This window comes from Chionomys nivalis, chromosome 3 (assembly GCF_950005125.1).
Source record: "Chionomys nivalis chromosome 3, mChiNiv1.1, whole genome shotgun sequence".
Taxonomy (NCBI): Eukaryota; Metazoa; Chordata; class Mammalia; order Rodentia; family Cricetidae; genus Chionomys; species Chionomys nivalis.
Window position 1 is genome coordinate 99,544,062 of NC_080088.1, and position 15,760 is coordinate 99,559,821.

At 50.1% G+C, this 15,760-nt stretch overlaps 1 protein-coding gene across 1 annotated transcript; it reads right to left on the reverse strand.

Moving 5' to 3' along the window:
- Window positions 1-547: 547 nt before the first annotated feature.
- Window positions 548-15,537, reverse strand: Rfc2 (replication factor C subunit 2). The gene is made up of 11 exons (XM_057764511.1): window positions 15,406-15,537; window positions 10,850-10,919; window positions 9,696-9,737; window positions 9,203-9,309; window positions 7,120-7,221; window positions 6,879-6,979; window positions 4,985-5,142; window positions 4,411-4,476; window positions 3,334-3,414; window positions 2,395-2,508; window positions 548-1,366 (listed from the first exon to the last, which is right to left on the reverse strand). Exons 1-11 carry the CDS (start codon window positions 15,510-15,512, stop codon window positions 1,256-1,258), a joined length of 1,059 nt encoding a protein of 352 aa, XP_057620494.1. The 5' UTR covers window positions 15,513-15,537; the 3' UTR covers window positions 548-1,255.
- Window positions 15,538-15,760: the final 223 nt, after the last annotated feature.

Here is a 15,760-nt window from a genome sequence, read left to right on the forward strand (position 1 = left end):
CCACCTGGTTTATGATCAAGGTTCTTACTCAACAGAAAGGACCCTGAGGTTCTGGAGAATGGGCTGTGCACTTCATGTGCAGCCCCTTCCCCCAGGATACCACAAATTCATTCTGAGAGGAAAAATGCTGTAAGTTAGTATATTAGAAGAAACACCTAGAACCCAATCATTAGACACTGACACAGGAGGCTCTTACGTTTTTCAGGCTGGCCTGGACTCACTTTAACAGGGGCTAGTCTGAACTTAGCCGGAGTGCTTGGCATTATAGGTTTGTGGGACTGGGGAGGTGGTTAGAGAGTTCTGGTTATTCTTACAGAGGCCCTGGGTTTAATTCCGAGCACCCAATATGGAGGTCTACAAGTATTTGCAACTTCAGTCCCAAGGGATTCAATGCCCTCTTCTGGCCTTCATGGGTACTGCATGCACACAGTGCACAGATAAAGCACAACACACACAGACAAATCAACCTTAAAAAAAAAAATCACTCATACACATTAAATAATTTGAAAAATTATGGTGTGCTACTGTACTTGGCTTCATTTCTTAAATTTTATTTTTATAATTTTACTTATTGTGTGTGCATGTATGCAGGACCCAGATGACATTTTTTATTGAGACAAGTCTCTCTATGTAGTCCTTGAACTCGCAGAGATCCTCCAGTCTCTGTCTCCAAGCGCTAGGACTAAAGGTGTGCGCCACTGCACTCTGAGAACATCTGTCTCTGTGGTGTCAGCTCTCCTGCCTCTTGTGGGCTCTGGAGATGGCACACAGGTGGTCAGGTGCCCGGCCAGCACTTCACCTGCTGCGTTCTCGCTGGCTGTGGGCACTGTTTCTACTAGCAGGGTACAACAGGCTGAAGCAAGACGCTGGTTTCCTCAAGGCCTCAAGCAGTAAGCATTGCAGGACCAATTCCTGAGACTGAGGAGGTTGGGGACCTTCCCGCCATGCCCCATATCAGGCCTGCAGCTGAATTCAGATAAAAGAGCAGAAGTGGAAACCCTTCAGAGCTCAGTCACACAGCCGCCAGCTTGCTCAGGTCCCATCCCCAGCATTCAGGAGGCAGAAGCAGGAGGATCAGCAGTTCAAGGTCAGGCACAGCTGCAGGAGTTTGAAGCCAGCCTGGGCTACAAGAGACCCTGTTCTCCCGGAAAAAGAAGCGAAATGAGCATGTTCTAATGATGTCTTGGGCACATCTTCCACGACTGGACAGCTGGACCATTGGTGTCTCAGTGACAAGGACCCTCCTCATTTCATCTCAACTGGCTACTGGAGCCATGGTCTTCTGACACAGCCTGGCCAGGAGCCCAGCCATCTGCAGCAAGGAGTTCACACCTTCCGCCACTTTCATGTGAGTGTATCCAATCTCCTGAAACACAAGTTCAAGGAACCGGTGGGTTAGCCGCAAGTGTGGGCTCCTTTCTATCTAAACTGTGGTTGGTTCAAAACACACACAATGACCTCAAAATGCATCACAGTAAGAGGATGAACCTGGCTTCACTCAAGTTTAGCTCATGCTGGAAAAGGGTGTTCCAGGCAAAGGGAGCAAACCCAGGGCTTCCAGCACTGAGCTACAGCCTCAGTCTGCTAGGGTCTCACATAGGCCAGGCCAATTTTAAAGCCCCTATGTAGCCGAGGATAGCCCTGAGCTTCTGAGTCTCTTGCCTCTACCTCCAAGGTATGGAACTATAGGCAGGCAAAAGGACACCCAGTTACTTGTGCTGTTGCTGTTTTGAAACCAAGTCTCACTGCAGAGCACTGAGGGTGAGCACCACCACACCTAGCAGCACGCATCTTATGCAGGGCTCAAGGTGTGCACTCTCCCAACTGAGCCATCCCCTGTCAAATTCTTTTTTGTTGTTTTGTTTTTCGAGACAGGGTTTCTCTGTGTAGCCCTGAAACTCACTTTGTAGACCAGGCTGGCCTCAAACTCAGAGATCCACCTGCCTCCGCCTCCCAAGTGCTGGGATTCAAGGCGTGCGTCACTACCGCCCGGCTCTGGTCAAATTCATTAACCAAAGTTAAATGTACACGTATCTGAGTTGGTGGTCTCACACCTGGGAACCCAACTATGTAGAACAAGAACTTGGCAGCCATGCTATCTCATGCGTGCCAGCATGCAGATTTTAGTTACAAATGCCTTTCCTAGAGAACAAGTGACCAGGACACAGCCACACAGCAGAATACTGCTCAGTGATAAGGGCCAGGCAATGGGCACGTTACAGCAGAGCTGGAAGGCACTATGCACTGAAGAGGCCAATGCACGGTAGTGTGGTAGCTCATGCCTGTAGCCCCAGCTTGAGCTACACTGTAAGGCCTTGTCTAAAAATAAAGCAAGAAGCCACTAGACTCAAGAGGTAGCAAAAGCACACAAGGTATTCCTGAGCTCTGACTAACCTTAATGAATTCCAGTTTTAAGTATTCGGCCATCGGAAAGGTTTTACACACTCGGAAAATGTTGCCGATGACGTCCTCTGGTGAGTAGCCCAGGTGCCACAGGTGAGCAAGAATCTGGATGAAAGACCCAACAGGCTCTGAACACCGTGACCAGGGAAGGGAGATGGAGTTGGTCCCACAGTGGTCCTAGCCCATCACCATCAGCTTGGCCCGGGTGACCCATGAGGCTCTGAGGAACATCTGAACCTTATGGAGGTGCTGGTGGCCCAATGGATGCCTTGTGTCACCCAGCCCTCTGATCATGCAGGTAAGTTAGCCCGCTTTCCCAGCAGGTGCCTGTCCTCAACTATGGGCACAATGGTCTGACATCCTGCCTACATCATGTCTCTACCCAGAGCTTTCCAGGGGGAATTCCTTACCGCTGGCTCTTCCAGGCTCAGTAAGGACCAGACGACCTAAGCAGGGCAGGATTCCATTAGCCCTGTGTCTCCCCTCCCTCCCAGTCCTCTTCCCCCAGCCTGGGGCTGTGTCTAGAGATAGTCCATTGAGCTTTGGCAGCTTGGGGTGGATTCTGGTAGTGTTAGGATTAGCTTTGTTCTTCCTTCAGTAACCAGCCTCTGTCTGTTCCTGTTTCCCTGCCCAACCCTGCCCTGCCCCTAGTCAACTGGACTAGAAGCTGACATGCAGATTTAAAAAAAAAAAGGAAAGTGTGTTAGCCCCAGCCCCCAGAACCACAAGCTGCCATGCCTCCCGCCATGATGGGCTGCAGGCTCTCCAAGCAGATTCGAGTAAAGTCTGCCGCTGCTGAGTTGCTTCTGTCAGGTTCTGAGTGACAAGCAAAGAAAAGTCCACCCGAAGCCGAGAGTGATTTTAAGGGTCAAGGGCAGTGATGCGGAGTCCTGGTGCCACCATGGAAGTCAGGTGGAACAAGAGGCCCACCTTATAAGCCTCATCGATGTTGGCATCCACGCAGTGCTGGATCATCTCCTTCACCAGCAGGGGGTGGGGCTCATCACAGACCTGAGCAAACACCAGAAGAGGCAGCATGAGGCCCCATGGACTAGTCAGCGCCAGCTCTCCAACAACTGGAATAGGATTTGGGAACTCTTCTCACTTCCACAGACACCCCCAAATATGGCAGCTCCTGATGCCATAGCTACATTTCTCATATCCGAAATGAATGAACCACAAAGCAGGCAAAGGCCCCCAAAGACTCTCTTCTTGGGTGGCATTAATGGCATGGAGCTGTGCATAGTGACACACGCCTGTATCCTAGGAGCTGTGCATAGTGACACACGCCTGTATCCTAGGAGCTGTGCATAGTGACACACGCCTGTATCCTAGGAGCTGTGCATAGTGACACACGCCTGTATCCTAGGTGCTGTGCATAGTGACACACATCTGTATCCTAGGTGCTGTGCATAGTGACACACGCCTGTATCCTAGGAGCTGTGCAATGTGACACACACCTGTATCCTAGAACTCAGGAAGAGCTGAGTGAGGGTGGCACAAACTCTGTCTCAGAAGAAACCGAACCAAACCAAAACAATACCCAAAACACCCCAGAGGATCTCAATTCAAGGCCAGTATGGGCTATATATTGAGACCTGTCTCTAAAATGAATAAGTTGGAGATGGTAGTGCATGCTTGTAATTCCAGATGTGGGAGGTGGAGGTTCAAGGCCAGCCTGGGTACACAGCCTGGGCCACAGGCTCTGTCAAGAAAAGAGAGTGGGAGGGGACGGGAGGGAAAAGGGGGGGAACAGAAGACGGGAGGGGAGGAGAAACCAGAGCCCAGCCCACAGCACAGGGGAGCTCTGTGGGGAGGTGGTGAGGGGGGAATCAAGGAAGACTGCTGCAGGCTAGCGTGGATCTGCCCATCTGGCACCACTCACATGTGGAACCCCCCCCCCAGACCCTCGCACTGGTCCCTTGGGCACGAGAGACAAAGCTGTGGTGGGAAGAATGAGCATGGCCGTGTGGCCCATTGTTGTAGAGCAGCCCCCAGCCCTGATACCTTGAACACATTCTCGCTGTTGATATAGCCGAATCCCGAGAAGGTTGACTGCAGGTTGTTCAATGCCTGGAGAGGGCAAGGGACGCGACAAGGGCGACTATGTCTTTCCCAGCCCTGCCTCTCAGAGAGCCGACGCCCACCCCCAGACCTGGTACAACACTCACTCCTCAACCTCAGCTCGAAAGGGCAGTAGTGTCCTGGCTGTTCTTGACACACACACTAGAGTTATCTGAAAGGTGGGACCCTCAACTGAGATCCTTCATGAAATCCAGCTGTAAGCCATTTTCTTAACTAGTGTTTGATGGGGAGGGCCCAGCCCATGCTGGTGGTCCTCGGCACTGTAAGAAAGCAGGCTGAGATGCCATGGGGAACAAGCCAGTAAGCAGCTCCCCTCCATGGCCTCTACATCAGCCCCTGCACTGCTCGAGTTCCTGCCCTATCTTCCTCCGGTGAGGAACAGCAATATGAAAGTATAAGCCCAATAAACCCTTTCCTCCCCAGCTTATTTTGGTCATGGTGTTTCATCACAGCAACAGAAACCCTAACCAAGACAGGCAGCAAGTCACCCACCAACCTGGCGCATGTCCCCTTGGGCTGTGAAGATAATGGCTTCCAGGCCATCATCTGTGTATGGCACGTTTTCCTTCTCGATGACATTCATGAGCCTGGTGAGGACCTGAGCATCAGTGAGCTTGGTGTAGCGGAGTACCGCACAGCGTGACTGGATGGGCTCTGGACAGAGACAGCACAGTGAGTGCTCCCTGGCAAGGCCTGCTGCTTATCAGGACAGAGCTGACTAGAACCAAGTGTCAAATTATCAGATAAGAAGCAAAGAGGCTGGATGGTTGGCCTTCCTGGTCCTGCCCCCCTGCTCTGTGGAGGGTCTTCTTCTCTGTGCATGTGCTGTGTGTGTGTTTCCTTACCCCCCAAAACGCCTGCCTTTAACTGTTGGGAAAAAAAAGGAAAGAGACCTGAGTTAGCAACACCCAGGTCCTGTTTATGGAGAGAAAGTAGGCCTCAGGACAGACACCACCAAACATACAAGCCTCCCCTCCCCACAAGGAGTTAGGGGTATCTGGAGTCACAGTGTGATGGGTGGGCCCTTCAGGAAAGATCAATTTGGTCAGACTGGAAGGAAACCCCAAGCTCTTTGACTCTCCACAGGGGAACAAGGGACGAAGGTGTCTGCCTATAACCCCAACACTTGGGATTACATAGGGAAGTAGGGACAAGAGGATCAAGAGTTTAAGGTCAACCTTGGTCAATTTAAGGTTAGCCTGTGCTACTTGAGACTCTGGCTCAAAAACACAACAAACACAAACACCAACAATAAAAAAGGACAGGAGTCTAGCAAGATGGCTTAGTGGATAAAGATGCTTGCTACTAAGACTGACAACCTGAGTTCAGTTCTGGGACCCATAAAGATAATAACTGACTTTACAAATTATTCTCTGACATCTATACACAGACACACGGCCCCAACATGTGCACACACACACATACACACAAAATAATTCTAAAATAAACGCTGTATGTGTGTGTGGGAGGGGTCCTGTCACATTAAGCAATTCGCCCACCTAGGCAGTCGTGAGCTGGTATGGAAAAGGAGTGTGGTAACAAACCTATGTATGACCACACACGCACACTTGGGTGCAGAGGGGGAAGTGGGACAGAAAAGCCCCCACTGCTGTGACAGAGAGAACACACAATATGGCGACGGAATGACTCACGCAGTAGGTGACGGGAGATGTGAGACCAGCCTGACAGGCAGACCAGTGCTGTGGGCAGTAGCTGGGCTCAAGGACATAGGGCCCCATAGGGAGGCACTGTGTGGGGTGGAGGCGATGCCAGGGGCTGCAGCACACGAACAACCAGAGTGTTCAAGACGGGCGGAGTGGCTCAGGTCTGTCACCCCAACAACTCAGGATGCCGAGGCAAGAGAACTGTAGGTTTAATGAATTCCTGGGCTATAAAGTAAGTTCAAGGCCAGCCCGGGTAAGGGAAGACCAGGTCTCAGAATAAAAAGTAAAGTGGGAAAAACTCTGTCTCGAAAAACAAACAAACAAAAAAGAGTAAATAAGTAAAAAGGGAGTCTCAGGCTGGAGAGATGGCTCAGAGGTTAAGAGCACTGGCTGCTCTTCCAGAGGTCCTAAGTTCAATTCCTAGCAACCACATGGTGGCTCACAGCCATCTATAGTGGAATCTGATGCCTCAGAACACTCACATACATAAACAAATCTTTTTTTTCCTTTTTTTTTCTCCGAGACAGGATTTCTCTGTGTAGCTTTGGAGCCTACCCTGACACTAGCTCTGTAGACTTCGAACTCACAGAGATCCGCCTGCCTCTGCCTCCTGAGTGCTGGGATTAAAGACGTGTGTCATTACCACCTCGCAAAATAAATAATCTTAAAAACAACAACAACAAAAAAAGACGCCTCACTCGATAGTGACCCAGGTGGCATGCTCACCTATGATTTTGTCTGAAGCATTACAAGCCAGAGCGAAGCGGGTTGTCTTGGAGTAGATTTCCATGGTCCTCCTGAGGGCCTGCTGAGCACCGTCTGTCATGCTGAGGCAAGCATAAGAGGGCAGTGGGTGCCAGGTCTGGGGCATGGCCCACAATCCCTGTTGTTCGGAAGGCAGAAGCAGGAGGACTGGAAAACCGAGGCCAGCCTGAGCTACTTGGGAACCCCCATCTCCAGCCCGCACCTGTCTGCTTCATCCAAAATGATGATCTTGTGTCGACCCTTGGGAAGGGTGACTTTCTGCTGGGCGAACATTTTGATTTTATTCCTCACCACATCAATCCCCCTGAAAAACAGGAAGAAGGCATGTGTCACAAATAGAGGACCTTTTTTTATCATGGGGAGGGGTTCGTGTGTGTGTGTGTGTGCACATGCGGATGCATATGTGATGGAGGAAGGTCATTTGTCAATAAACAAACTGCCTTGGCCCATTTGATTGGCCAGCTTTTAGGTGGGTGGAGTAAACAGAACAGAATGCTGGGAGGAAGAGGAAGTGAGCTCAGATGCAGGGCAGCTCCTCTCAGAGTCAGACATGATGAAGCAAGCCGCCAAGTCAGACACGCTGAATCTTTCCCAGTAAGACTGGTGCTACACAGATTATTAGAGATGGGTTGATCGGGATATGAGAATTAGCCTAGAAGAGGCTGGATATAATGGGCCAGGCAGTGTTTAAAAGAATACAGTTTGTGTGTTGTTATTTCGGGGCATAAGCTAGCCAGGCGGCGGGGAGCTGGGTGGCAGGAACACAGCCCCCACAACACATATGGTCAGAAGACAACTTTAAAGACCCAGTTCTCGCCTTCGCTTTTGAGTTATATGGGCAGAACCAGTGCTCTCAAGCTGGCACAGCGAAGGTGTTTATCCACTGAGCTATCTCTGGTCCTATTTTATTTTTTTAATGTGTCTGTGCAGATGCAGGGCACGTGCAGGTGGGTACCTATAGAGACCAGGTGTCAGAAGCCTTGGAGTTGGAGTTCTGAGCAGTTGTGAATTGGCTGACGTGGGTACAAGGAAACTCTGGGTAAGGGCAGCACGTTCCTTTTCTTTTTTTAAAAATTATTTATTTATTATGCATACATTATTCTCAGTACTCTGCCTGCAGGCCAGAAGAGGGCACCAGATCCCATTACAGACGGTTGTGAGCCACCATGTGGTTGCTGGGAATTGAACTCAGGACCTTTGGAAGAGCAGGCGGTGCTCTTAACCACTGAGCCATCTCTCCAGCCCATGCACGTTCCTTTTCTTCGTTCGGTTTTCAAGTCGGGGTTTCTCTGTGTACCCTGGCTGTCCTGCGACTTGCTCTGTAGACCAGGCTGGCCTCAAACCAGAGATTTGCCTGCCTCTGCCTCCCCAGTGCTAGGATCAAAGGTGTGCACCACTTGTTTTTAACTGCTGAGCAACCTCTCCAGCCCCATTATTTTTTGAAAGAGGATCTTTATATAGCACCTGAGCAGACCTGGTACTCAGAATCCACCTGCCTTACCCTTCCCCATGCTGGGATTTCCCACAGACCACCCCAAGCTCACAAGGGGCTTGTAAATTCTCCGAGTAGCCCCATTCTAACCTGGGAACATGAGCTAACAGTCAAATACACAGACCAGAAGGTGGGCTGTGGCTGCCGGGGCTGCAGAAGGGAAATGGGGAGGCACATGAGGGCAGTTTCAGTTTTGCAGGGCCAGAAAGCTGTTGCACACGAACATATTAATGACTGAAGTTGACATTTGAAAGTGGTTTCAGGGCTGGTGAGATGGCACAATGGGTAAAGCCACCTGCTGGCAGACCAGGCAAGACTGACAACCAGAGTTCCATCCACAGAACCCACATAAAGGTAGAAGGGAAAAAAAATTCCACATGATTATGCCCTGATCCTCATGCATGCACGCACACACGCGCACACAGAGGACACGGTTGGAGGGATGGTTCTTACCACCAACCCTCACAACCTGAGTTTGATTCTTAGGATCCACTTTGTGGAAGGAGGGAACCAGCTCCCCAGCAAGGTGTCCTCTGACCTCCACATGTACATTGTGGCATATGTCCCTCCCCACAATAAATAAGCAGCAATAAAAACAAATTTTAAAAAGTATTTTTTTTAACATTTTCATCAAAACGAGGAACCCTGCAGGTGCTCCTCAGACACTCAGACAAGGCAATGATTCCCCGATAAGCGTGGAGCCAGTGAAGCAAGCACCAGGCACGAGCTAGAACCAAGTGGAGCCTCTAGACTCAGGTACAACAGGAGGCCTCCACCTCCCCTACCACTGTACCTGTCATTTGATGCATTGAGCTCCAGAACTGCATCCTTCAGCGCCGGGCCCAGCAGTGCTCTAGCCAAGCAGAGGATGCTGGTCGTTTTGCCGGTTCCTGGGGGACCCTGTGGGTGAGAGCTCTCTGCTTCATGCAGGGAAAACCCAGAGGCTGGAGAGATGCCTCAGCAGTTAAGAGCACTGGCTTCCATTCCCAATGCCCCAAACCGGCTGTAACTCCAGTTCCAAGGGATATATTATCACTACCCCATCTCCCAGGGAACCAGACACGCCCATGGTGCACAAACACAGATGAAGGCAAAACACCCATACACATAAAAATTAATTGATTAATTAAAGGGTTCCCATGTAGATCCTGCTGCTCCCACAATTCCCACTGTTGGCACTTGCTCCCCTGATTCTCCAACAACTCAACCAGGGACGTGTGGGTCTCCCTGGGGAGGGAGTGGACATGGGATGCAAGATGTCCAGGGGACCAGGCCCAGGTACTCACAGCGATGATGATATTGGGCACATTGCCTTCTTTTGCAAAGACCTAGGTAAAAGAGGTTCATTAAGTTAAGTGTGGCTACATGCCTCTGATCTCAACACCAGGGAGGTTGAGCGAAATTTTTTGTTTTGTTTTGTTTTTTTCGAGACAAGGTTTCTCTGTAGCTTTGGTGCCTGTCCAAGGTTGAGTGAATTTAAGGCCAGCTTAAGCTACACATCAAAGCTCTGTCTTGCCGGGCGGTGGTGGCGCACGCCTTTAATCCCAGCACTTAGGAGGCAGAGGCAGGCGGATCTCTGTGAGTTCGAGACCAGCCTGGTCTACAAGAGCTAGTTCCAGGACAGACTCCAAAACCACAGAGAAACCCTGTCTCGAAAAACCAAAAAAAACCAAAAAAAAACCCCAAAAACCCAAACAAAAACCAAAAAAAAAAAAAAACAACAACCAACCAAACAAACAAAAACCTCTGTCTTGAAGACAAATAAATAGCTCAGGTGTGGTGGCACACTCGTTTAATCCCAGCACTTGGGAGGCAGAGGCGGGCGGATCTCTGTGAGTTAGAAGCGAGCCTGGTCTTCATAGAAAGTTTCAGGACAATCAGGGCTACATAATGGGTAGTATGATCAAAAAAACCAAACAAAAGACAGTAACAAAACCCCAAACCAACAACAATACCAAGAAAGCAAACTGGCTCAGCAGATAAGGTGCCTGCAAAGGCTAACAAGCTGTTTGTCATCCTTCATCAGGCCCACAGGGGGCAGGAGGGAACCAACTCTGCCCTCCACTGAGGCAGGAAGATCCACCCTAAATGCAGGTGGCATCGTCCCATGGGCTGGGGTCCCGGACTCAGTGAAAAGGAAGAAGTGGGCTAAGTGAGCAGTATCACCCACCTCCCTGCTTCCGGTCGGTGGATGCAGCATGACCACCTGCCTCACATCTCTGCCGCCACGCCTTCCCCAAGAATGGACTGTGACCTTAGACTGTAAGCTAAAGCCAAATTAAGCTAACCCTTCCTGATGTAAGTTCTGCTCACCATCACCTTTGTCACCCCAGCAAGGAATAGGTGATGTCACCCTCCTTCCCCATCTCGGCCATCTTTCTCCAATCGCCACTAGCTAGTCAGATCCACATGTGATGTTGGAAGCGGTTAGAGTCCTTACCTCCAGCCTGCTCACTGTGTCTTCATTGCCGACTATTTCATTCAGCTTTATTGGTCTGTATTTTTCAACCCTGTTTTAGGAAAAAGCAAATATTGTCATGGTTATCCTCTCAGTAACTAGAGGATCTGACAAGAAAGGGCAACCCTGCAAATTCTGGCAGGGTGGGACCTTGTTACCTGTCATGCCAACCCAGGAAGGCCGTGCCAGGAAGACCCCCGAGATCCAGGCTAACACATACACAAACTGCCTCAAAAATGAAGAACTAAAAAGCCGACAAGATGGCTCAGCGAATAAAGGCAGTCACAGGAAAGCTAGTCAGCCTTAGTTTAAGCCCCAGAACCTGGTGGAGGAAGAGAAGTGAGGCCCACGTGCACTGTGGGACTGTTGCATGGCACATACAGTCACGAAATAAACAAACAACCATGGGCTGGAGAGCCGGCTCAGTGGATGAGAACACTGACTGCTCTTCCAAAGGACCCAGGTTCAACTCCCAGCACCCACATGGCGGCTCACAACTGTAATTCCAATTCCAGGGCATCTGACACCTTTGCACAAACATACAGGCAGGCAAAACACCAATGTATATCAAAAAAAAAAAAATTAAAAAACCTTCCAGGCATGGTGGCAGATACCTGCAATCCCAGGTATGTTGGGGATGGAAGCAGAGAGAGATTTTCAATAAGTTAAAAAAGAATGTGCTGGAGAAATGACTCAGTGGTTAGAGGCACTTACTGACACAGAAGACCTGGGTTTGACTTCTAGCATCCACATAGTGGCTCACAACCTCCTGGAACTGTAATCATAAGAGACGTAATGCCCTCTCCTGGTGTCTTCACGTACTACACGCACACAATGTTCAGACAGACACACAGACAACACCCCCACACACAAAATAAAATGAATCCCAAAGGGGAGGGGGGAGTCAGGCAATGGTGGCGCACCTCTGTGAGTTCAAGGTCAGCCTGGTTTACAAAGTGAGTTCTGGAGAGCCAGGGATAAACAGAGAAACCCTGTCTCAAAAAACCAAAACAAAACAAAAACCCCAAAAACAAGACCAAAAAAGAAGCCAACAAGATGGCTCAGTGGTAAAGGTGCTTGCTAATGGGTCTGACCACTTGAGTTCAATCCCTGGAACCCACATGGTAGAAGAGAATCCTAGAAGTTGGTCTCCGACCTCCACACAGGTGCAAGACCGCCCCCCCCTCCTCCCCCATCCTCTCAATAAAGAAATGCAAAAAGAAAAAGCTTTAAACAAACAAAGATAACAAGAGACCCTCTGATATGAACTGGCTCCTGGCCTGTCCACCACACAGCGGAACCTCACAGTAAGCTGTGGTTTCCGTCTACCCAGCTCTGCTGCACACCACTTGCAGACACTGTCGAGTGCACAGCGATGGACCCGTGCACACACACTTCCGTCACAGCAATGATGTAAGTGCTGCATCCCCAGGTCTCTGCTGCGCCGGGCAGACTGTGCTGCCCCTCAGCTTGTCATTGTTCCAGCTGGCCTACTCTTGCCGCCCTCAAGCAGCACCTGGTGGTTTAGGGCCGTGACTGGGAAGTCTGAGTGGACAGTTAGTTCGTCCTCCACTCCCCACCCCGAGATAGGGTTTCTCCGTTCTCTCTGTACTCTCTGTAGCCTTGGCTGTCCTAGGAACTCATTCTGTAGATCAGGCTGGTCTCAAGCTCAGAGATCCATCTGCCTCTGCCTCTGGAGTACTGGGATTAAAGGCGTGCGCCACCACAGCCTGGCCATGTGTGAGCAGTTTTTTTGTTTGTTTGTTTTTGTTTTTGTTTTTCGAGACAGGGTTTCTCTGTAGCTTTGGTGCCTGTCTCGGAACTAGCTCTTGTAGACCAGGCTGGCCTCAAACTCACAGAGATCCGCCTGCCTCTGCCTCCCGAGTGCTGGGATTAAAGGCGTGCGCCACCACCGCCCAGCTGTGTGAGCAGTTCTTAAGCAATTCTGAAATGGCACTTGGACACTTCATTAAAATATTGTTTAGAGATGGAGATATGGCTCAGTGGTTAAGAGACTCCAGTTCCCAGGGTTCTAACTCCCTCTCCTCAACCTCTGAGGGCACTGCATATGCCCACAGACATAAAATAATCTTCCCTGTAATCCTCCCCAGTCCTAGGATTACAGGCTTCACCACATCCAGTTTATGAGGTGCTGGGGATGGAAATGTGGGTTTTCTGAATGGCAGATAAGGGCCCTATCAACTGGGCCACATCTCCAGATGGCCTGGAACCCATGACCCTCCTATCACAGCCTCCTGACCGCTAAGTTCTGCCTTTTAAATAAACGAGCAATGTTAAGAGAGAAAATGACCTTTTCCAGCTCTGGGCACAGATATGGCAGATTTACAATGATCTGACCATCGACGTTTCCTGTGCTCTTTATTATATTCTGTTGATCTCATTTCTCTGTTTTCAGAGGGTAGTCCTTGCCAGACTGGAACTCCCTGTGTAGACCGGGCTGGCCTTGAACTCAGAGATCCGCCTCCGGAGTGCTTTCTGTTCTTTTTTTTTTTTTTTTTTTTTTAATTTTATGTTTATTGGTGTGAGGGTCAGATGCCCTGGAACTGGAGTTACAGACAGTTGTGAACTGCCATGTGGGTGCTGGGAATTGAACTCAGGTCCTCTGGAAGAGCAGCCAGTGCTCTTAACCACTGAGCCATCTCTCCAGCCCCCTCTGTTGTTTTCTTTAAGCATACACACATACACACATACATACACACACGTTTAAATTGTGTGTGCAACAGCACAGGTGTCGGGGTCAGAGAGCAACTTGGGAATCAGTTCTTTCCTTCCAACCTGTAGAGTCCAGGGACTAAACTCAGGTTGTCAGCCTTGGCTACAAGCACCCTCATCACGAGCCATCTGCTGACAGTGACCTAACAGATGCATGCTACTCCATTTGGACACCGATTTCCTTTTTACTCATTACTGTGGCGACCGGACAATGCTAAATTACATGCAATGTGCGCCTTTTTTTCTTTTGGTTTTTTGAGACAGGGTTTCTCTGTGGTTTTGGTTCCTGTCCTGGAACTAGCTCTTGTAATCCAGGCTGGTCTCAAACTCACAGAGATCCGCCTGCCTCTGCCTCCCGAGTGCTGGGATTAAAGGCGTGCGCCACCACTGCCAGGCTCAATGTGCGCCTTTTTTTCTTTTTGAGTGCTGGGGATAGAACTCTAGGCCCTGAAAATGCCAGGCAAGAATTCTGCCACCGAGCCACATTTCCAGCTTTTGTAATATTTCTCCTAGTATTATTCTAGATCAATGGTTCTCAACCTGTAGGTCATGACCTCTTGGGGATTGTCAAACGACCCTTTCACAGGCGCCACCTAAGACCATTGGAAAACAGATATTTACATTACAATTCGGAACAGTAGCAAAATTACAGTTATGAAGTAGCAATGAAAATAATGTTATGATGGGGGGGTCACCAAAGCATGAGGAACTGTATTCAAAGGCCGCAGCATTGGGAAGGTGGAACATAGTCCAGATACTTCAGAGAGCTAAGGGATCACTCTGCTGTCTGGTGCCACCACAGACCCTACATTTGATAAAGAAAAGTGCCAGTGGTAGGGCCAGAACATTATGTGCTTTTGTACAAATGTCTGCAATCAATTTTCCTTTTTTTTTTTTTGTTTTTCGAGACAGGGTTTCTCTGTGGCTTTGGAGCCTGTCCTGGAACTAGCTCTGTAGACCAGGCTGGTCTCGAACTCAGAGATCCGCCTACCTCTGCCTCCCGAGTGCTGGGATTAAAGGAGTGCGCCACCACCGCCCGGCTTGCAATCAATTTTCGTCCAAGAAAAAAACACCTAACTCAAAAAACTGGGAGTGGTGGTAGCACACACCTACAGCCTTGGTACTTAGGTGGAAGAGACGGTCGGTTCAGAATTTAAGGTCATTCTTGGTTATGTATGAAGTTCAAAACTAGCTTAGGGTAGTGAGGCCTATTTTAAGAAAAATAAAAAGGTGGAGCTGGTAAATTTTTTAGGTGATATTTTAAACAAACAATAAAAAAACACATGACGCACTATTGGTCAGTCCAAGCATCACCACTTAGGTGAGCTCTGAGCCATACATCCCTCAACTTCAATAAATTAAAAACCTCTGTATTTGCCTGGTAGCTCACATCTGTCATTCCAGTACTTGGGAAACGGAGGCAGAAGGACTGCTGAAAGTTCAAGAACAGCTTGGGCTGCCTAACGGAACTCAGGGCTGAGAATGGGACCGAGTGCGTGCTTAGCATCCACAAGGCCCTGTGTTCCATCCCCAGCACGCCTGTCATCCCACGGGGGCAGAAGGAGCAGCAATTCAAAGTTATCCTGTGCTACACAGTAGGTTAGAGCCCAGCCTGGGTCATACAAGACCCTGACACAAGGGAGGGAAAAAGACTAAAAAAGAAATCCAGTTTCAAAAAGAGAACTCCCGGGGTCGCAGCTTCGGTGTTTCTCCCCCAAACACAGCCTGCAGCCGGGTCCCGGGAGTTCGGCCCGCCCTCACTCGCCATCACCTCTCCGCGCGCGTTACTACGGCCGCGCGCTCACCACGGCAGTTCGTAGTGGCCGGCGCCGCCCGCGGTCTTGCTGAGGACAGCCGAGGGCTCCGGCGCCCCACTCTCGGCCGCGCCACAACCGCTCTCCTGCACCTCCATTCCTACGCCGGCTCTTCCCGCCACCCGAGGCTCCGCCCCGTGACGTTTTCACGGAAGTCTCGGCCCCGGTTTCCGGGCAACCCTGGGAGGGGAGCGGAAGTGGGAGTGGGAGGCGGTCTCTTCCCGCGCCTGCGCAGAGAGTGCAGCGTAGCCACGCACTGGCCGCTAGAGGCCGCTGTGGTTGCAAGAGACCGCGTTTGACGGGCGAGGAAGGCGAGAAGGGCGAGATCAAGGAGGATGTCTCTAGT